The 23,038-nt window shown below is 48.7% G+C and overlaps 1 protein-coding gene across 1 annotated transcript in view; it reads right to left on the reverse strand.

Annotated features, from left to right (window-relative positions):
* Positions 1-3,188: 3,188 nt before the first annotated feature.
* Positions 3,189-23,038, reverse strand: part of atxn10 (ataxin 10) — a 35,977-nt gene continuing 16,127 nt past the window's right edge. The window contains exons 11-13 of the mRNA XM_064319544.1: positions 18,442-18,505; positions 6,572-6,831; positions 3,189-3,492 (exon numbers count right to left, since the gene is read on the reverse strand). Of these exons, the coding sequence (XP_064175614.1) occupies positions 6,647-6,831; positions 18,442-18,505 (249 nt within the window). The 3' untranslated portion in view covers positions 3,189-3,492; positions 6,572-6,646. The remainder of the gene's footprint in view (positions 3,493-6,571; positions 6,832-18,441; positions 18,506-23,038) is intronic.

The raw sequence follows: 23,038 nt of genomic DNA on the forward strand, positions 1-23,038 counted from the left end.
ATATAGCTGCACCGCTTCTAAATCACTTAAGAGCCTCCTCGGATTGCGGCTAGGGTGGTGTGTTCAGGGTAGTTTTTTTTTTTCTTATTCTTTTTTCTTCACATCCTGAGAAAAGATTTTTGTCCACCTGAGCCCTACTGGGATTATCTGGGTCATGAGAAGGGCGTTTATCCTGTGGAGACCCGGGGGAAAAAAGTTGTATATAAAAAAAAATTAAAAATAATAATAGCGGGGAATTAGGAGGATATAAAATTGCATTTCTGACAACCTGGTTGAGAGTAGTCAACCTCTGGGCTGCTCCTTTAATACCTATCGTGCACGATTTGAATATGAAGGAGCTACCGGGCTTGCCGCGCTGTAATCCCGTGGCAACTCTAATAATTGCGCAGTTTAGTAAATTAGGCTACCTTTGCCTATGGTTATGTGCAAGGTAAAAATGTGCTACAACGTTCATATGTCCAACAATACTTACGTATACAACGATAAAAATACAAACACCGTGCAATTTCTTGTTGAGAAAACAAGTCGAAAGGAAAAACACGCACCTGACGTTATCGGGCGTACAAATGGGCAGGTCTTTTAATTTTTACTGAATTTAGGTGACTAGCTAGTAAGCATCGCACCGTCATTTTCTACATGAAACTTCATGTTCACAAATCATACTTTTTCAGCGGAATAAGCAAGCCTTACCTGGTCTTGTTTTCAGAATTCATCTATTCGTTTTCTCTTCTGTTTGAACTGCCAGTGCAGCAGGTGCTAATCAGCCCCTAGCCTATGCAAATTTGCGCAGGTGAAATTCATTTTAATGTAATTAACGCATGCGATTACTACGAGCCTCCTTATTGGGCTTGGCAGAATCGTTTTTATATAAAAATTGATTATATTTATATTAAATAATATTGTTTGATATCAGTGACGTTTAAAAGCAGTGTTTGGACACCAGTGTTTACGAAAATAAAACCACAGTCATTTGTATATTGTATTTCCGTGACACTAACCTTTATCGCAGTCAATGTATACGTTCAACAGTTAGATAACTTGCCTTTTAAAAGACAGCCGTCCAAAAAAAACCAGACGATCGTGGCATGTAGTATTTGCATTTTCTGCAATAAAAGAACAAAATCAATGGCCGTCTACTTTCAATTGCACATACGGGCTGTTGAGTGGCCTATTGTGCCTTACTGGTTTTCTATGTATTTACTGACCCGCCCCAAGTTTACCTACTAATGCTTTTAAGTTTCTGTGCCCCTGACATAATGTACTTATGTGTATCTATGTCCTGCAAAGACATAAGCTGTTCTTTTGAGGGGAACATCTACCTGTATTTATAAATAGTTTGGTGGGAGTTTGGTGAAAACAGTGTGTACCATTGTTTAAACCCTACAAGCCTAATTGTGAAGGAATTAAAATCATTATTTTAATTAGTATAATGTCTTTCCAGTGTTTCCTATACCAGAATATTGCAAATCTCACTGGGTAGGACTGATCAGACAGGGAAAAGGTGTATAGAAATTGAAAATAGGATATAGAAAATCAGGTGTTAAAATGACAAACTTGAATACTGATATTAAATTCAAATTCAAACACCATAGATAAAATGAGAGCATTCTATATTGTACCCCTTCAGGACTGGCATTACTTTTTGAGTTGTGCCAACTGTTTGCCATTCTAAAAAATAAAATAAAATGAAATCGAGGCTACGTCAGGAATGAGGAATTCCAGTCCTGGAGCGCTATGGTTTTAAGAATTCGTAATTTGCCGATTTTCACCACTGCTGCACAGAAACGTGTGCCCAGTTTAAGCACTGTGTGTGTGTGTGTGTGTGTGAGAGAGAGAGAGAGAGAGAGAGGCTTCAGGGTGATGTCTGGTTCTCGTGTGCTTGCGGGGACAGGCTGTGCGTGAGGCAGCACAGCAGACCGGGCCGCTATGGCTTCCCCCCCGGCCCAGATGCAGTGGCGGGCGCTGTGGCGGGGCGGTACAGCTTCCTGCAGCGAGCGCCGCTCTTTCCTGCGGTGTGGCCGGCACCCAGCCGGCCACAGGAAGTGTGTCCCACCGCTCCCCTCCCTGGGTGGAAACTATTAACAGGGCAGGGTTCCACGGAACTGTGCGAGGTTATCGTTTGGACAGCTCTCTCGCACAAAAACACCGCCGTTGGCCTGGCGCTATATTTTTATTTTATTTTATTTATTTATTTATTTTTTTTTAAACTTCCGTGCCACAGACTAACGATTTTTCCTGATACGTGCGCGGTGAAAACACGTAAGAGCTGAACCCTCTATGTGTCACTGACAGGGCTGAGGAGGAAAAACAAGCATAAACGCTGCAGCGCCGCCTGTGTGCTCAGCGTAATGCTGTGTGGGCCCTGTGCTCCTTTCACATTGCAGGGAGAGAGGTGAGGTAGCATTACAGTACCTAGCAGAACTGTAGATAAAGCACTTGATAAAGCCTCCTCTGATCTGTGTGTGTGTGTGTGTGATTATGTGTGTGTATAAGAGGAGTGTGTGTGTGTGCGTATGAGTATGCATAAGAGGTTTGTGCGTGTGTGTATATGCACGGAAAGGCTGAGGTTCGCAGGCCAAACTGATGCTCGACGGAAGACAGGAACTTTGCTTGGGAGGGACAGCATGGTACTGTACTGTACCTGCCCAAGCCCGCTGTGGCTGGATTAATCCCTCCTTTTTCCCCCCCTGTTCCCAGGCCGTCTGAAAAGTTGTCATTGATAAAAATGCCGGGGGCGGGAGGGGGGGCGAAGGCAACCGGACCTCAGCCGGTCAGGGTTTCGGGTGGCCACCACAGTAAAAGGCTGTTAACAAACCCCAACAACGGCCAGACTGGAGAGCTTATAATGCTGACCCCCCCACCCCGGGCCCCACCCACCCTTCTCAAGCAGGATATTAAAGGGGCTTTATTTCCTAATATTGCCACACACTTTTCAGCCTCTCCTAGATCAGCCCGTTCCCTGAATTGAGCATCGTCAATAACTCGCAGTGCTGGCTTGCTACTCCTGCTATTCGGAATATTTTTGTGCTATTAATTTTAATCGCTGTATACGGATATTTAATATCACCAAATTGAATTCATTAAAACATTATACCAGTTCCCTAATTTAGACGAGGAAATGGCGCTGTAACTGATCTTCTGTGGGCTGTATGTCAGGTGTTCGTCAGACCCACAGTCGCAGAATTGGCCCATGTAAATACTGCCACTTTTAATTGGTTGAAATACAGGAAACTGGACCACAAATCATCCTTTCAGGTGGATTCAATTTCAGTTAATCTTCCTGTATTCCCCCATGCTTAAAAGAGTGAAGTTCTGAGCATGTCCTGTAGAAGAGGAGGTTTCCAGCAGAGCTCTGTCCATCCCCCAGCATCAACGAGTCGCCAGGGAAACATCGATATCAGCCAATCATCACTCGAACCAATCCTCTGAAGACGACGCCACACTCGATAAGAGCGTGTGTGAGGGAAACGCGTCGCGTTCTTTTGCATTCCGCTTTAAAAACACAAAGCAGAGAAGAATCAATAAAGAATCAATCAACAGGTTTAACACATTTTTTTATTTGAAACCCATGAAATTATTTAAATAAAAGAATTTAAACACAGAAAACATAAGGAGCTTTTCCATCTAATTGAAACTCACTTTTTCTAGTGTGTGTGTGTGTGTGTGTGTGTGTGTGTGTGTGTGTGTGTGTGTGCGTGTGTGTTGTGTGTGTGTGTGCGTGTGTGCTCGAGGACTAAAGGGAACGGGGGCCTGTAATACTGTTTACTGGCACTCTTTTGATAGGGCCACACTCAGGCCTCAGCTAGGCCACTCTTTTTGTGTGCACTGAGTAGTGCCACTCATTCAGAGTCATCACTGAGAGAATAGCTCCCCGGGCCTCCCCCCCTTGCCCCCTCGCCCCCTCCCCACCCCCCCGTCCCCCCCGTCCATCTATAAAATCCCCCCACTTTTAATTGCTTTTTCCGTGCGAGGAAGAAGAAGATGACGAAGGAGCAGAAGAAGAAGGAGAAAGAAAAAACGCAAAGGGATAAATGTATAGTGGGGGAGGGCTTCATTCACCTACTCCCACGCATTGTTTAGAAACAACAAACTGTGAACCTCGAGCTTTCTGCGAACAGAGAGGCGCAGTGGTCAAAAGCGGTGAAGGACTGGCTCCGCCATTCTCCCGATTCAACAGGGCCTGGCTTTTTTTAATGACTGATCAGGTTCAGAATTAATCCCCCACCCTGGCCGGTAATAGAATTCTCTTTGGGGGGCTGAATCGCCATTGGTGGAGGACAGGGGTGCCGTTGTGTTCGCGGGGATTAAACCTCACAGGGGAATCAAAAGCCACTTTTCAATACAGTAATCAGCGTGTTTTCCCTCTGAAAAGCCCTGCGTTTTCCCATTTAGAAAACACAGAGCATTACCCCCTTTTCGGCCTTCCACAAAACCCATTCATTTGCCGTTTTTATTATATGGATTATGCCTGTGTGTTTTGTGTACCCCCACTGCTTGGCAGGCGAGGGCGGAGGTGAAGAAGTGTCTACTCCAAAGTGGAAAAAAGGAGAGAAGGGGACACCCACCGCTTTCCTCCTCCGCTCTCTCTCTCTCTCTCTCCCTCTCTCCCTCTCTCTCTACAACCGCTGAGGAATTTCCATTCTGAGCCGGGTTTCGGGATTTTAACCCCCCGAATCCCGGCCCGGGCCGGCCCAGCGGCAAAGGGGAGCGCACAAGTGTTCCACAACTTTCCACATCCACATAAGACTACAAAAAAGCCAGAAGGATGGAGTTCTTTTTTTCTTTTCTTTTTTGTAGTAGTAGTTTTTGTCATCGCCATTTTGCAGAACCATCATGACAGCTAAGGAACAAAGGTACTCGTTTGGTACAGAAACGAAGGGCCTTAAACTGTAGGTCACATTTCCCTCTCCTGTTCTCCCGATAAAACACAGCGCACAAAATGTATTCAGATGGGTGGGTGGGTGAGGAACGCTGCAGAACATTCAAAGACCGTTTCCTGTATATTTCTGTGCTTAATTACACATTATAATAGGAGGGTTTACTGCTTGGAGTTTCGGGCTCCTGTTGGATTTCTAAGTTTTGAACGAGATGAAGAAACTTTAGCCAGATAGAAGTCCTGATTCCACTTCAGTCTGACTCCAGACAGTTGAGACCAGGCCAAAACATCTCCTGCGGTAGAAAATTAATTGGGATAAAAAGTTTCCTGCTCAGGCAACAAGGAATAAAAACAACAAAAAAACTGTTTTTTACGGAAATATGGAAATATGAGTAGCTGAAGGATGACAGGAATTGCATGCGATGTGAGACAAGTAACATTCGGGAGATGGAAGATCCCAGACAGCAAGTGCTTTGTGTCGGGGATTATACTGGCTGTGCCCATAACATTAGAAGAATAATATTGTAGATATTATGCGCAAAAATCACAATAAACAGGTTTTCAGGATGCACTGTACTGTGACAGAATGGGGGAGGGGTATCATTTCATTTCTGTGCAATGGCTATTATTGGATATTGTGCATAAATAGCACATTACATTACAGGAATAGGGGTCATGTTTCAGAAGTTACCGATGAATGGTAAAATGAAGTATGAATGCGTGCAGGTTTGCACTGGGCAAAAACAGCCTGGCGGAATATTGTTGTTTTCTCTTTCAAACGGACGAAATCATCTTACTGTTACGCTAGTCCATTCTGAACTGAAGTAGCTTAGAATGAATTCATAATCATTTATGATGTGAATAATTTCCTTTCCCATCATAAATGATGTGTTTTTTTTCCTGATGGAAACCTGCAAGTGCTGAGAGAACAGTGGGATGCATCGCCACAATCAAACGACAAGGTGATTAAGATGAGACGAGAGTCCAGGCTAAATCCGAACTTTGACCTCCTTGCAAATACAGAATAACAAACTCAAACTCAAACCGAACTGCCGTTCCATCGAGGGGTTTGTTTGACGTCCTGTGAGACAGGTGAACAGGTCGTAATCTGTCAAAGATACATTACTATGAAAGGTACCATCCCCTTTCTCAGAAAAATAAATGCGAAAAACTTTTTTAAAAAAGAAAAAAAACACGATGTACAAGCACTAGTCCTATTCCTATGTCAGCTCCAACACGGAAACGCCAATCATCGCCCCTAACAACCCGCCGTTATGCGTTACACTTACGCATGTATTACAGGGCATTACGATAACCTACATTTGCATTATATAACAAGGTACTTATGCCCTGACCCCAGTACCTTCCAGGAGGATGTTAATCTATCTCTGCTGAACTCCTGGTGCTACCAATATACACCATCGCCTGCATAGGGTTTGTCATTTTAAATCAGGTGAGTCACATCTGTGTCCAACACCAACGCATAGTGCAAAACTGCCTTTTTTTCTTTTTTCTTTTAAACCCTTTAAACGTGTAAGGTCGCAAACATGTGATCAGAAAGTTCTCAAGTGAACGTCCCAATGCTGATGTAACTGTCACTACTGGTTCTAGAACACCGACATACAATTACGAAAGGAAAAAAAAAAAACCCAAAACATCATCTTCAAAGGGTTTTAAATACAAGCTGTGATCCACCTGCCACTGGTGCTGCCGTGGGCCCACACAGGGGTTGCGGTGGCGGGGCGGATGGGGGGGGAGCGGGGGGGGTGGTCAGTGGTCCCTGCGGAGGGGCTTCAGCAGGAGCGTCCCGTCCCTCTCCTCCAGCCGAAAGCCCATGTCCCTCAGGGAGGAGTCGTCCGCCACGCCCCGCCGCTCCAGGGCCCGCACCATTTCCTGGTTCTCCCGGTTGTGCTCCAGCAGGATCCGGATGGCGAAGACGGCCCATTGGCTGATGACTGGGGGCAGGCGCCGCGGGTTAAGGACATGATACAAGTTCTACTTCCTGGATGAAGAGTTGGGCTAATTAGCAAATACAGGTGACTGGAACAAAAAAACTTTTACTTTCTAAAAGTCCGATCTTATCTGTGAAGGGCCGCTGTGCGTGCAGGCATTCGCTTTATCCCAGCACCAACACACCTGATTCTACCTGTCCATGTACTGACTGAGGGCCATGATTAGTTAAATAGCTCAAATCGGGTGCTGTAGCGCACCCACACCGGCCCTTTTCCAGATCAGACTGGGCAGCCCTGCTGTAAACTGCCTTACAGCCCAGAAATAGCACGTTGGACCTCGGGCTATGCGACTGAGTTCCATTGATTCAGCTTCAACAAAAACAGTCTAAAAACTCCAGGATAAATGTTCTCGTTCACCGGTCATCTCATCGTGGTCACAGTGCCGTCCTGTACGTCCCAATAAATAATCTAAAAGTCACAGAATAAAATAATAAAAAAACCGTAAAGACAAACATTACATTATCAGGGATTACCAGCTGACACACATGAATAAGCATTCATAACAAGCCAGACTACAGCCAAAGCACCGCAGTCAACCTCAAGCTTTAAGTCACTGGGTTTAAATCATTTTATCCTTCTTCATTTTCTCCCACAGCTACATAAGCTAACAATGCCAATGAAAATGGAATTAGTCTTCAGAATTATCTCTATCTCTAAACAAGGACAGTCAGAATATTTAGTGGGACATAATTTTTCCAGCACAGGGATCCTCTTAGGCAAACTTTCAAAATTTTGACAAACTCCCCTGCATTCCAGAAAAAAAACAAACTCAGTTTTCCCCTTTTTCTGGAAAAGCACAGTCTGTGTGAGCATCAGCCTTTAACCTCAGCCATTACTCCCCCTCCACCCCCTGGAACGCACACACACACACACACACACACACACACACACACACACACACGCACACAAACACACACACACACGCACACAAACACATACGCATGAACGCGCACACATACGCACGCACACGCACACATACGCACGCACGCGCACACATATGCACACACACGCATGCGCACACACACACAAACACAAACGCATACATGCACACAAGCGCGCGCACACACACACGCACCAGGTAGATTCTCATGCCACTGAATCAGTGCTTGATCATCCTCCTCCTTTCTCCGTCTGGGTGCGTAACACCTAAATGTGCGAGTGTGCGTGTGAGTGTGTGTGTGCGGTGGGGGGCGGATTTCACAGGTTCTCCTGAGGGGGGCGGGGAGACAGAGAAAGAGATGGAGAGGACAGAGAAGGGAGAGGGAAGAGAGAATTTTAGGTAACTTTGGCAGCCTTCCACCTAAACCATTAAATGCAATCCTGGATCGCTGCAAAGCCTCCCTCCCCTGCTCAACTCTGCACTGCCTGCTGGACCACTGCAACATGACAGCCCCACCACATCACTCACCCCCCCACTGCCATATACTGCACAGCTGGGGGTGGTGGGGGGGGGGGGGGGCTGCTGTTTAATTTTCTTTTACAACGTCAACCCAACGCTGATGCCAAATCAACCGTGAAAGTCTCCAAACAGCACTCTCAGCCTCATCTTGGGTGGGATGTGGAAGTCATGGCATCTTTTTTTCTCCATTAAAGATAAACTGATAAACTTTTTTTTTCTGACACCAGCTGTGTCCTGCTTTGAAAGCAGTGAATGAATATTACATTAAACACCCTGGTTGTTGTTCAAGGCCCTGATATCCCCCACACCAAACCCACCAAATCTGAAGTGCAACAAGAGATTAAATTGAAAGTGAGCTAATATTCCCATTGCCCCCTTGTTCCACCGCCCAAAGAGGTGAAATTAAACATGCTCTAAAGTCCCTAATCCTGGCAACACTTTAAGCACTTTTATTGTATACTAAGCCTCCCTTGGATAGGCCTCCGATGTTTCCATAGTTACTGCAAGAATACCACAGCCCGATTTTGTTGCAAATCTACTTAAAGGACAAACACGTTCAGACATTCTGACACAAGCAGGGGGGGAATTCTGGTCAAATATCGCAGAATTTATAATCAAGTAATTGTTAGCATTTACTGATTTTTTTTTACTTTGACTGGAGGCAGACTTCCTGCATAAAGGACATTAATTTATTCAACGGAGAGCCTTCATTTTTTTCATACATTGAAACCATCTTCATTGAAAATAAAGCCTTGTAAATTGAAGGGCCGAAATAATGAGCTTTCATCAACGAGTTCCTGGGAAACCAGGCTCAGTGCCAAGCAGCAACGCACAGCCTTTTAGATTCAAAACTGGCAGAGATCCTCCTTTACAAAGACCGAGACAATCAGTTTCTAAATGTTATTAAATCACTAAAACACTCCAAACCAACCTCACATTGGTTTTTACAAAAGCGTGACATTTGCTGAATAAACTTTAATGCTTCGGGCCAAGGAGCTTATAGTTCCTGGTCCTTACCACTTCATAGTACCCTCTCATTCACTGTTATCACATGTATGAGAAATGTGTTTCCTTTCTATTTAAAGCTAGGCTGCAGTTTGATACTGCCAACAGAAGGTTCAAAACCAAATGCTGAGCTAACAAGTCACCCATGTACTTCTGCAAAACTAATTCTGTCAACACTTCAATAAAAATTCCACAATGAATAAAAACTACACACACGTCCTTACATTTAGGTAATTTCCAAGATAAATTGCCCCATTGCCATTCAGATCAAGGATCGAAATTTTATTTGTTTAATGGGTTTAATCAAAACTAGAAAGTCAAGGTAAGCGGAGACAGCACTTCACTTTTCATTTTCAGATCTGTGCTGATCTGTGACTATGGCCATTGGTGCCTATACCCTGCTTGAGTAGTTCTGAGCATCTATAAGCGCACATTTCCCTGGACATTCTTCAGGCTCTCTGTAAACCACACCATCGTAAAATAGTCTTGGGAGAAGTTAGTTTTAAAAAAAAAAAAGAAATGTTGGCCCAGGGTGAAGTCCTGACTGAACTTTCCATACACCCAACCAGAAAAACCCAAATAAAAACAGCCAAGTCCCTCCCTGCAGTGCGGAGAGGCGTACGGTCAGCCCACGACAAACGAAGGCCCCTGCGAGCCAGTACGCATGACGGAAACCACCGCCAAACCAACAAAACGTCCCTCTCAGAGCGTGCCCTGCCAGGGTCAAAGGTCACACTCGGCATTATGGGCCACTGTCGGGCTGCCAGCCACAGTGCTCACTGTAACAGTGCTTTAACGGGGCAGTTCACCCAAATCACCCAAACGGTCCCCTGGTGTTTGACATTTCAGTACCGACAGTCTTCACTGGGAAAAGGAAGGAGAAGCTTTTTGAACTTCACGGCTCAGAAAACCTGGAGAACTCGGTGATCAGGAAGAACATTTTTCTCAAGACCGTATCAAAATTCACACGGCGAAGGAGAGACCGGACCCAACCTTCGTTACGGGCGGGAAGGGCCCGTCCCGAAAAATCAGGAGGCAGGGGGGAGGGAGATAAAAACAGAAAACAAAATTACATGCGAAGCTCGTGGAATGTACCGCAGACATGACACGAAGATTCATTCCCGAAGCCTCGTAAAAGCGCACATGACACGAAGCAGCGCAGTGAGAGCGCACATAAATACACGTGTCATTCAAACGGGCTCCTCTCCCACCGCTCTCCACGCTGCGAAAAAAAACCCAACAGAAAAACAGCCAAAGGGCCCGGAGCGACGGCCAAAAACAACAGGAGCCAAGCGCGGCGATACCTTTCACAGAACGCACCGCACTGTGCTGAACCTCCCCTTTTCCCTTCACACAGGGAGATAAAAAAACCGTTTGTTTTTCCCTTCACGCTGAAATGCTCGCCGTACGCTACCAAAAATAAGCGGGGCGATAAAACTCTGGAGGAGAGAAGCCGCTGAGGACGCGGAGTCACAACCCAAAAACGCTCCGTCCTCAAGGCCGGTTCACACTGCGGGGCGCGGCGACCGCACTGGGGGCGCACCGATGCAGCCGCCCCCAAAAAAAATAAGACCCCGCTCATGCAGGATGTAATACCCCCTGGAGGCTCACCCCGCTTTCGCTAAGCTACCCAGTGTATGCAGAACGTCCGTTTCTACGGTTTATCGCCTTCAGACAAGTTCAATGCTGAAGGGCAGGGGTGCCTTTTTAAAAATGACAGGTAAAGGGCTACACTTCACTCCGGAGGTTTTTCTTTTTTGCCCTGTAATGAGGTGGGAGTGCAGGACTGCAGGCGGGCCGATGTTGTGAGTACAGCGCTCACGCCGCGGGGGTTTAGAACAGTCATGGCAGAGGGCTGCTGGGAAGTCTGCTTTCTGTTTTGTCCCGTTTCCCAGCACAACGTCACCGGGGCCTTATCTCCGCCGAGTCAGAGCGCTTCCCGGATTCCTCACCAAACCCCCGCGGTAGCGGAACACAGAGTTTTGGGGTGTAGCCGGGCGGACATAAAGGCCACGGAACCGCCCCGTCGCCCGGTGACCCAGGCGGTTAAGAGCTGGAGAGCCCTCGAGCTTCTCATTCTGCCTTTTTTATATAAAAACCGTGTTTTGACGGCCGGTTCTCGCGCTCTGTTTGCGCAGCCGCAGAGCGCTGTTCCTACGCGGTGTCAGCTGCGAGGCCTGAGCAGCCGAATGCCAGAGAGAGAGAGAGAGCGTCGCTGAGCGGGGGAGCCCCCCGGAGAAATGGGGGGGAGCTGTATCATAGCAACAGAGAGGAGATAAATCTCAGGGGGAAGTGAGTGCAGCCCGAGAGAACAGCACCTCCTCAAAAAAAAAAAAAAACGAAAACCTCACAGACACCCTCTCCTCTCCTCTGCACTCCAGAGGCCGAGGCTAAGCCAGGATTTACACCAACGCCATTTCCTGCTCTTTGGCGCCCCCGCCAGCCTGCCGTCGGCAGCGTAGGATTAAACTCAACCCCCACTGGGTTTCCCTTCCTCCCGGTGCAGTACCCTCATTCAGCCACACGGAAGACCAGCATTCTCAGGAATGCTTCTAAATATTTCTTAAACAGGATTTCCCTTTTATATAACACTGGGTAACGTGCTGAGCTCTAGGCCTTCATCTTCAGAATCAACCTGTTTCCACGGATATGTTAATATATTTGGGGGAGCGAGGGACAGAGGAAGAGTGAGAATGAGTCAGACTAGACAATCAGACTAGCACACACTCAATGGCCTTGTTAAAATGACAGGATGCGATGTGGGCCGAAGACCCTCCTGTCAGTGGGCCCCACGGGTCCCTGGTGTGCAGGTCACAGGCCGGGACGTCAGGAGCAGCAGCAGTGCAGAGCACACTACCACACCCGTACCACCCGGGCCCATCTCTACACCTCCATACTAACAACAGCTCCGCCCACTCCTGGCTAACTATTACCCAAGACTAACCACAGGTTTCATTTTAACTTCAATCTCCAATGTGCTGGAGATTAAACATTATTAGGGTCAAAAAAATTATTATTTTTTTAAAAACAGGCAACCATGGCAACCATGTGCCAAGGCGGCGGGGGCACAGTGGGGGCACGGCGGGGGCAGGGCGGGGGCAGGGGCCGAGGGATTTTGATTAAGTAGACAGCGGGTATTGATCTGGGCAGATTAGAAACAGGATGTTACAACAGAGGGGCTTGTTCTCGGCCCGCCGGTTTGAAGGCATGCACGTCCGCCGCGGTGGCAGCCGGCCAGCCAGCCGAGCGCGCTGACGGAACGGGAGAGGACAGCCCAGCCCCGTCACAGCTGCCCGAAAACAAACGTCCCCGCGGAGAGGAGGAAGAGCGGCCGGTGACATCACCTCTGCATCGCTCATCATCCTGGCCGCCGGGCCTTACAGTACGGTCTCTACTGTATGGCGGGGGCCGCATCGCACAGGAAACGCACGCTTCGTCAAAGCTTACGGTTTCTTTGGTAACAGGAAAATACCCAAAAAAAAACAAAAAAAAAACAGGCATATGGTCCTTGATATGCGTTGGCACATTTTATATTACATTCTCCTTTCAGTGGTACCACATGTTTATATTGTACATACATACACATCCATACATTTATTTATATATAAATACATTTCCAAACACACACTCCCACACACGCTCACGCACACTTTCCCAGCGTTAAACGATAAGCCGCAGAGAGAGCGCGCTCACAAACGGGGAAAAGTGAGTCAAAGGTAGCGGCGCCGAATTCAGCGGGTTAGTCACGAGCCCTTAAAAGGCCTGAGTGCGCGAAACCGTGGGCAACCGTGAGCGCTGGAAATGTGGGAGGCCGAGATGGCGACCGCTGCATCTGACCATCTGAAGCTAGTCACGGACTCAGGGCCAGATTTTTATATCCGAAAAACCCAAAATGGAACAATTGAGAAGAGAGAGCAAAGCATTTAATCAGCGCAGGATTTTGAAAAAATCAAAAAAACATTTGATCTCTCTGTCGAACACACTCATGTAAACACACACACGCACACACACACACACACACACACACACACACACACACACACACACACACACACACACACACACACACACACACACACATATTCACACACACACGCAAACCTATTAAACAACCACAGCACTATCAGATGGCGGAGTGCTCTTACATATGCAAATGCGGTTAGCTGGTTAATTGCTCTGGGGGATCAGGAATGCCTGGAGGCAGATGTGTGCGGAAAACCAGCCCTCCTTTCTCCAAAGAGAGACCCCCCCCAAATGTGCCGTCCGGCGCAGGCCAGAATGAACCAGACCGCCACCGTCAGAGAAAAAGCACACCGTCACTCCGTCTAGACCTCTCCGCACCACTGACTCAAAGGCCAACGAGACAGGGAGGGAGAAAGGGAGAGGGAGAGGGGGAAAGAGAGGAGAGAGAGGAGAATGAGGAGAGGGGGAGATAGAGGAGAGAGAGGAGAGAGAGAGAGAGAGAGAGGTAGAGAGAGAGAGAGAGGGAGCAGAGAGGAGAGAGAGAGAGGGAGCGATAGAGAGGGGAGTTAGAGAGAGAGAGAGTGAGAGAGAGAGAGAGAGAGGGAGCGATAGAGAGGGGAGTTAGAGAGAGAGAGAGAGAGAGAGAGAGAGGGAGCGATAGAGAGGGGAGTCAGAGAGAGAGACAGTGAGTGTGGGGGGGTGCAGGGCAGACGAAGCAGACAGGGGGGGTCAGACGTGTGCTCCGGGCTGACTCGAGGCACAGAGCCCAGCGCCAGGCGGGTGGATTCCTCACATTCTACAGGCACACCCCCCGCCCCCTGCGAAACGATCCCCCGCAGCCCGGACCGGGTAGAGCACGGCGCGGAGCGGCGGGTTTCGGGCGCGCCATCGGGTTCTGGCGCTGACCCGCTCACGCGGAGCCCGAGAAGGACCGGCGGCAGGTGTCTGAGTCACGATACGGACCCCAGGGGTCCATTTGATTTCCGAAGGCTGGGTATGGGCAGCAAACGAGGAACGAGATATGGGTCAGATCCCACCTGAGTATCAATCTCCCGTGTACCACAGGAGAAGCCTGTATAGGTTGTGGATGTTGGGACATTCCCATTGCATCCATGGGAAAACACGCAGTTGGGAAAAGCACAGGGAAAGCCCCCCAGCCAGAACCAGGGCTGGCCGAGTTATTTTTTAAAAAGGAAAAAAAGAAACCGTCTCTTTCAGACGTTACACGACACAACAGGTTAGGGTCCTGTACTGATACTATGAATGAGCACCTTAACCCATACACTGTCGTACAAAGAGGAAATGACTGGGCACAGTCTTGTGAACTACAGCGACACCTAGTGTAGAATCGTACAGCTAAACAACCAGGTAACCAGGAGGCTTGTCGTGCACCTTGTGACATCACCAAACCCCTAACGGCAGGTACTGCACAAAATGTTTCAGATTCCACTAACTGCCCGTTAGAACTCCTCACCAATCTTTCAGCATCGTTTCAAATTTCTGCAGATAATTAAACTGTCAAATCCAAACTGGTCTCAAACCCATACGGCATTTATTATTAAAATGGAGGTTTAATAATTCCTTCTAAAAAAGGGTCTATGTGTCATCTTATGGACAGTGCTCTTACCAGAAGAGCTTAGCCACCCCCCCATCTAAGATGAACAATCATTGTATTACATGACTCGGGGGTGAGAGCGAGACAGTTTTTATTTAAAAACAAATATATATATATATACAGATGACTTGTTCTAGACACGCTTCCCTCCCCTTTCCAAATACTGTCTCATCACCTGCAGCAGCCAGGCCGCCGGTCGTGCCGAGACATATTGCGGTATGCGGCTCGCCGGGGTTTTACACGGACGGCTTTACTCGCGTGTCTCATGGGGAAAGAATGACGGACGATCCCGCTTCGTCGGCGCAGACGGACGCCCCTCTCCCGTTTCCCCTGCTCTGATTGGGCGAGGTCTGAAACGGCTCCAGCCCATTGGCTCCCCCCCCCTCCTTGTCCCGCTGTCCCCCCGGGGAACTGTTTTCTCTTGTTTTTCGCGTGTTTGCTCTAGTAGCCATGGTGGTCTCTGATCAAAAACTTAATGAGGCACAACCTGAGAGCAGGGCAGCCGCATTCCTCTCTGGTTTGTGGGGCCGCGGCGGGACGTCCGGATGCAAGCGGGGCTGTTGTCAGTGCCGGAAAACACGCCGCTCCGCACGCGCACCCCTTTTTGGGAATCGCCAGGGCAGAGTTCGCCCCTCGAAAATGCTACAGTATAATTGGCCACTTCAAAGGTCAAAGGTCAAATGGCAGGAAGACACTGGCATATCAGGTGCAAAAAATAAATAAAAGTTTTTTTTCTGTAACAGTAAACTGAAACGCAGAGGTTCGAGGCGGGGCGGGGCAGGGCGGCCGTGGCACGGGACGGATTTTAAAAAAAGAAGAAGCAGGGAGTCCCCGTTGCGTAATGCGGGGCCGGCAGACGCTGCAGCAGCAGGCTGATCTGTCTGAGGTCTGGGGCGGCCCTGCGCCGGCCCGCCGGCCGTGAGTCACGCTGTCTGGCTCCCTCTGAGGCTCCGCCAGCACAGGCGGGACTCTTCCCCAAACGGGACGGGGGATCGAGCCAGCGCCACTCTGCGCTCTGCGTCCGCCGGTCAGCGCCCCGCCACACCTTCCCTGCGGTGTGAGCGGCTTTCCACACAGCCGGGGGACGAGACGGGACCCATCAGCACCCCAATCCCACCCCCCCCCACTCCCCCCCCCCCCCACCACAGGCCAGTCTCTACAGCCACTCTCACTTAAATAAACATCCCTCTGTCCCTGCCCTTCAGTTATAAACTTAACCCGTTTTACCATGCAACTGCAGACAGGAAAAAGAGAAGCTTCTCACCCCTTATGCACATATGCATCGCTCTATAAAGAATAAAGCATCCAGATTCTGGATGTTGGCTGAACGGTTTATGCATCGATTTCACCCCACATATGAACACAAACGAGCGAATCTCTGTGGAGTGATCTCAACACGCCAAGGCGACGGCGTGAGAAACCCAGCGAAGGAAACGCTACACAGCGATGATCAGCGGTGCGGCGTGTCAGCACCACACCACTGAATCCAGCACACTACCATTAGTGTGAGGGCTTCGCTGGCAGCAGAGTCCAGCCTGGCACAGAAACGCAGCTGAACACAGGCCATCAAACACAGGCCATAATCTGGGACAGCAGGAGTCCCAACACCCCCGACCGAGACGGAGACTCCACGACGATCCGTCTCTGCGATCACTTCTTAAAAGATTAAAATACACACACACACACACACTCACACTCACACACACACCACACCACACCACACACACACTCACACCACACACACACCACACCACACCACACACCACACACACACACACTCTCTCCTCACACACACACACACACACACACACACACACACACACATATACAGTATATATACTGTAAAATCAACTGGTAAGAAAGATGGACACCATGCTAAACATCAATGAGAGAAAGAGAGAGAAAAAGAGAGAAAGAAAGAGAAATATGAAGAGAGGGGAAGGGACTCCATTTTAGAGTTTTAGAGTGACAAACAAATGAACCCCTAGCAGTCTGCCAGTTCGGGCTTGGCAGGCGCGCATGTGACCCACGTGAACGAGTTCAGCGATAACCAATGATGACAACTTCCTCGAGCGGGCAGGAAGCCCCATCAGACGGGAGCGCAGCGAGATTACCGGCTCATCTCCCAGTGAAAGGGGCCGGCGCCGTGCCCCCGCTGCTCTTAAATTTAAAACAGCGGCGCTCTCCGGAGAACGGGACCGCTTGGACTGCACGTGCACTGCATCAGCCACCCACATTCGCCAGGGGGACTTGTCTGAACATTACATCCTGCAGCGGCACAGTCGAAAGACCCAGGCAGAGTGCGCCTGAAACAGGAAACAGTGAGGGGTGGGCGAGGGGAGTGGGGGCTCGATCACAACGATGATACAACCAATCAAGACAGCACTGAGGAATAAAAGCAACAAAGAGAGGGTAAAGGCATTGGGCACAGATGGCTAATGCCACACAGAGAATCCCACAGCATCAATACGTATGAGGAAGAACTGGCCCAGGCAGAGCTGAAGGGTGTGATCCCAGCTAACAGGGAACGTTCTCATATTAAAGGAATGTTTTGTCAACGTTGTAATGTTTTTTTTGTTTTGTTTTGTTTTTTTACAACCAGACCAGTTCTCTATTGCACTGTACAAACAGCTGGCGTAAAAAAGGCAAGGTGAGAGGCAGTCGACCCCTGACCCCTGACCCCTGAAACTTCCGGAACGGAGGCGAGGTCAGGCACACCTGCGGAAATTCGACACGAAACGGAAAGGTGCAGGCTGAGGATCAGCACTGACGGGACGGCGCACGGGGCCAGAGAGCCCGCAGGAACACAGCACAAGCTGTGTGGTCGAATCCCGAAGACCAGACCGTCCAAAAGCTCAGGGCTGAGTGCGACCACACAGCAGAGTAATGACAAGGCCTGAAAACCCCCACCTTATTAGAATAAACAAAACACACTATGAACACTCAATAGCCATTAAACTCACACAATCCACAATACGCCCGTCGGTTTCAATGGAGTCATTCATAAAACCGAGGGGGTGGGGGGTGGGGGGGTGATCCGGAAAGTGAGCGAGGAGTGCCAGCACCGTAAGTAAACACTAAATATACGCAAAATGGCCGTCTGAGGTAAGGGGCTGCTAAGCTGAGCATGCAGGGAAACCAAACAGGAGACAGCAGCCATGGGAGAGGAACTCGACCGAGCAAAAGAAGTGCAAACACACTGGACACCCTTTCGGGGGTGTCGAGGTTAAACCTCAGACGCAGCGTCCAAGAGCAGAACAGGCCACTGGGAGGCCATGCTGAAGCAGCCCGGGCCACACAGAAGCGCAGCGGCTACATATGACTCATCGTTATTATTTCTATTAGTATTATTATTCTTATTATGATCTATAAGGCACTGGACCAGTCCCTTTAGCTGAATGCACAACCCAAATTATGAAATATGTAACACACATATGTAAGACACATACTCTGAAATCAGAGGAATTTTGTGCAGCACAAAATAAAACCGGGAGGTTCTTCATTGATGATTACTGACATCCACACCACACAATCACAGGAAGAGGATTGGTCCAGCCAAGGTTAAGGATACAGGGGTTGTTGCTGTCGATGTTGCAGTTATCTAGAATGAGAGCGAGGCCATCCATCTCTCTCACCTGTGAAAGAAAGAGACGCAAATAAATGTGTTAAAATGTCACTGCAAGGTAAGACAATGTGGAACGGCATACTGGGCATTCCATTATAATCCACCCCCAACCAGAAATGCAACATTCAAAGATCAAAAATGTTGAGAGCCGATTCATTTGAGGATATCATGCCAACTTGTGCTCTTTGTATTTTTAGTTGGTTAATCGTATCTGGTGACAATTTTTGTTTTAAGCATCGGTTACAGCTATAGACCGTGGTTGCATCCTTATGGTTTTATTAAAGTCCAATATTGGAGTCAACCAGCAGTGATGTGTACAGCCATTTTGGAAAAAAAAACAAACGCACCAAACACAAAAAAAGACGAAGGTATTAAAATTCCACCGCGGTAAGAATAGGCATAAAAGCAACATCGAGGCGGGGGGGTCCAATTATCAGAACGCCACCCAGATTTCCAAAAAAGCCTCCTGCCTGATCAGATAAGGTCTAATTACCAGAGACAAGCTGGGAACTGAGCATCAGATGTGATTAGAGGGGAAACTGTGGGGAGTCTGGGTCACTCCAGCCCTGCCCCACACCGCCCAGGTCAAAGCCGCGGTCTGAGGACCCCGAGCTCATTAGCTGAGCTTCACCATCGTCTTCCTCAGCCACCCCGTGAGCCGGTGACACACCCAACAGCAGCAGCAGCAGCGGCAGCGTCTCAACAACAGCGAAACATACAGCCCTACTTTTTCATATAATTTAGAAGTACATAAAGTATAGCCTACATAGTACATTAGTACATGAGGAGTGGTGTACACTATAGACCGTTTTCAGAAAAACTCCTACGCTTTAAATTTTTTTTCGGTTCGGTGCTGCTGCTGCAATGCTGCATATATGATAATAATCAAAAACATAACATGACTTCTCATAACTGCTCTTACACAATGCTCTTGAGAAATACAGCCTGAATCCTCCTATGTGCCATCACTGACTAAAAGCCAGCACAAATACGCTGAGCATGGACGGGAGGCTGACAGATTTACATCTCTCTTCCGCTTGCTACACAAATGAAAACCTTAACGGTTATCCTGATTTTATATTCCAGGCGCCCTAAGAAGCCGTAAACACTACGGGTTTCTACAGCCTTTTTTTGGGGTCGTCTTCACACGATTAATATCAGCTTCCAGACCGTGTGATTTTACGACTCCAACTGACCCAGCTCTACTGTGAATAATAACCACTGCGTTTTAAAACTAAAGAGTCCAGGGCTTCCTTTCTTACACTGGGGCTTCACTTTATTTTGTTTGCTTTCTTTACTCTGTAGATTTGAGGAGTCCGAGCAGTTTCGCAGGAGCACCATGCCAAAAGTGCTGTGTCACCGATCAAGTCATTGATTAGATTTTATTGTTTTCATAACGTGTCATTAACAGTAGTACTCGAATGCAAATAGAATGCAACAGCACGGTGAAATGCGAGTCTCTGCTCATTAAATGTGATTGCTCATTGCACGATTGCAGAAGCGTTGCAGAAATCTGCAGCTAATCTTTGGGAGGTTTATTTTACGCATGACGTGCAGTCATATGAGGCACCAAGGACTTAAAAAAACAACAAACACAGAAGGCAGGAAAATAAACAGAGCCTAATTACACGTTAGGAACGAGCTTGACGTTGACATACTGTACATCCGCCTTGCTGGCAGCTGTGTGCAACATTGCAGCCAGTCGCTCCAAAACGGAAACGCAAAGTAAATAAAACAACCAAACGGGCTTTAAATTAATAGCAGGTTCAGTCCAGCGCTTCAGAAATGGCTTCACTCTCCTGCCAGCACATTTTTGTGTAAATTTAATTTGACTGTTGGTGTCACCCACAAAAAAAAATAAAAATGAAAAATAATGTAGGCCCAGCACAACTTGGTTTCAAATACAGCCAAAAAAACACAATATGGGACATTTCAAAAAAAGTGAATGAAGGTTCCCGATGCGCTGCGAGAGCCCCTCTCCCACGCTGTCCCCCGTTCCTAAAAGGGCAGGACCCCGTCCTCACAGGACCCATCAGCGGTCGCCATGGACGCGAGACCTGGGCCACGGGCTTCGCCCCTGACGGGGATTCCGCTCGCTCACGCGCGTAACGTAGCCACGAGGAATTACTATTTTTAAAAAGACGTCGTTGGTGTTCGGCTAACACCAAGGACCATTTCCTGCTCAGAGAGTTCTAAGCCCTGCCAGGCACAGGCGGGCGGTACATGTGGTCGCACGGTCGAGCCAAAATGGCAGCACTGGGCGCGCGATGCTTTGCTTCCTACGGGTTAAACAATCCAGTGCATTGCGTAACAATCCTCTGCTCTGTAACCACAAACTTTACTGAAAATCCCATCCTTATACCACCCCCCCCAACCCTGCCCCCCTCCCAAAAACTCCAGGGGAGCACAGAGCACCGCAAGAAAGAATGAGACGGTGAAGAGGGGAAGAGGGGAAGAGGGAAGGGCGGAGGAGAGCAGAGCCCTGCACCAGAAACGCATCCCGTCACTCCGGCTCCAGCCTGGTTTGTGTCTCAGGCTGTTTCCTGGGAAAAGACGCTGAAGCGAGCCTGCAGTCTACTTAGCAAAAAAAAAAAAACCCAAAAAATGATAAAGGAAACTTTTTATAGTGCACATGCACAACAAAAGGATAGAGGCGGAACAGAAAGAGATGAACTGTTGGCGGGCCGAGGCTCTGCCGACGGGCTGCGCTGCAGAACTGTGCAATGCCGCCGCCGGGCCGCCTTCGTGCCGCTCGGTTTTTCGGGGAGGGAGCTCAGGGCCGTTCGCTGGAAGTGGCCGCTGGCCAGATCTTTTTTTTTTTTTTGTTTTTTTCCTCGCGTTCCCCCCCCCCCTTCATTATCTGTGTTTTGTGCCCCCGGCGATGGCTGCATGCTAATATTGAATAGGCGACTCTTTTCCATTAAAATAATACCCTCATCAGGGGGGGGGGCCCGATGCCAGCGTGGCACAGGCAGCGCCAGGGAGGGTCATTCACATCCCCGACAGCCCGCGGAACGCCAGCCAAACGTGTGGAATTTTAATTGTTTCTCCGTATCAACTAGTCAGGCATTTCAATTGGCCGGCTCGAGATAGGACACTGGAGAAAAACGGGGGAAATCGGGGTGGGGGACTGGGGGAGGTGAAGAGGAGGGGTGCTGTAAATTTTGTTAATTAATCCTCGAAAAAAGTACAGCTCCTGAAAAAAAAAAAAACTAAAGAACACTGCCCCCCCCACACAGAGACCCCCCCCCAGAAAGAGGACACACAGGAGTGACAGGTTGAGTGAACGTCCTCGGGGGCGAATCCCAGGGAGATTACGCAGTTTAGCGGACACAACACCTTATTAGCCTCTCCGCGACCTCTCGGGATTGCCCTTCGACCTCCGACCCCGACACCGGCCATGCCCCCCCCCCCCCCATTGTGCCGCGCTGACGTGAGCCTTTTCAGGCCCATTAGCGCTGCGGCGACGCGACCAGAGGCTGGGAATCGCAGTGACTCCGAGACACGGCGGGGAAGCAGTGGGAGTTTAATTAGAGACACAGCAGCCCCAGTAATCCATGCTCAGGCCATTCATAAAAAGAACAAGGAGGAGGGGGGGGGAGGATGGGAGAGATGAGAAGTTTTTAACAAGAGGGGTCAGGGAGACTCTGGCCAGGAACACGGGCCTTCATCAAATCCGCTGGTAAATCCCCCAGATTAGCCCGCTCCATTGTTTCCAGCGGAACGCGGCTCCCACCATCCAGAAAGACAGGAGGTGGATTTGGGCCACTTTCACACCGAGGTCCGTTTTCTGCTACGGTACCCAAGACAGATCTCAGAGGTGAAAGTCTGCTGTGGTTCCTTTCTCTCTCTATCTCTCTCTCTTTTCAAAACAGCAAAACTATAAAATATAATAAATCGTAGACGCTTGTGAAATTGGAGAAAATGTGTGGATGTCCTTCTTTTTGAAGCGGTCCTTCTATAAAATTTAAAAAAGAAAAGCAGCGCAGGCCCACAGTGACTCGGTTCATCCGGCACCGTGAGGAACAGTAACGAGTGTCCGAGTAAATGGTAAATGGACTGCATTTATATAGCGCTTTTATCCAAATTGATGCCTCTCATTCGCCAGAGCAGTTAGGGGTTAGGGGTTAGGTGTCTTGCTCAAGGACACTCCGACACACCCAGGCTGGGGTTTGAACCAGCAACCCTCCGACTGCCAGACAATCGCTCTTACCTCCTGAGCCATGTCGCCCCAAGTACAGCGCACGCCAGTCAGCCTCAGGCTGTTAAACAGGCGAGTTTCCAGCTCTCTGGGCCTGAGGACTGAGTACTCTACGGGACTACAGCGCAGCCTCCAAATGAGGGAAGGCCGAGGTGCTGCAAATCACACGCAGAGCGCAGACCGGAACATTCCAACGGCCGCCCTCGCGCTCGGCCCGCTACGCCAGCAGCGGGATGGGACGCGTTTAAGCCTGACCCCTCCACGCATAATATATATTTTGGATAACACTGGCATCCGTTGAGGTCTTATTAAAATGAGGCCTTATTTTATTTATTTGGCCTA

This window comes from Anguilla rostrata, chromosome 19 (assembly GCF_018555375.3).
Source record: "Anguilla rostrata isolate EN2019 chromosome 19, ASM1855537v3, whole genome shotgun sequence".
Lineage (NCBI taxonomy): Eukaryota > Metazoa > Chordata > Actinopteri > Anguilliformes > Anguillidae > Anguilla > Anguilla rostrata.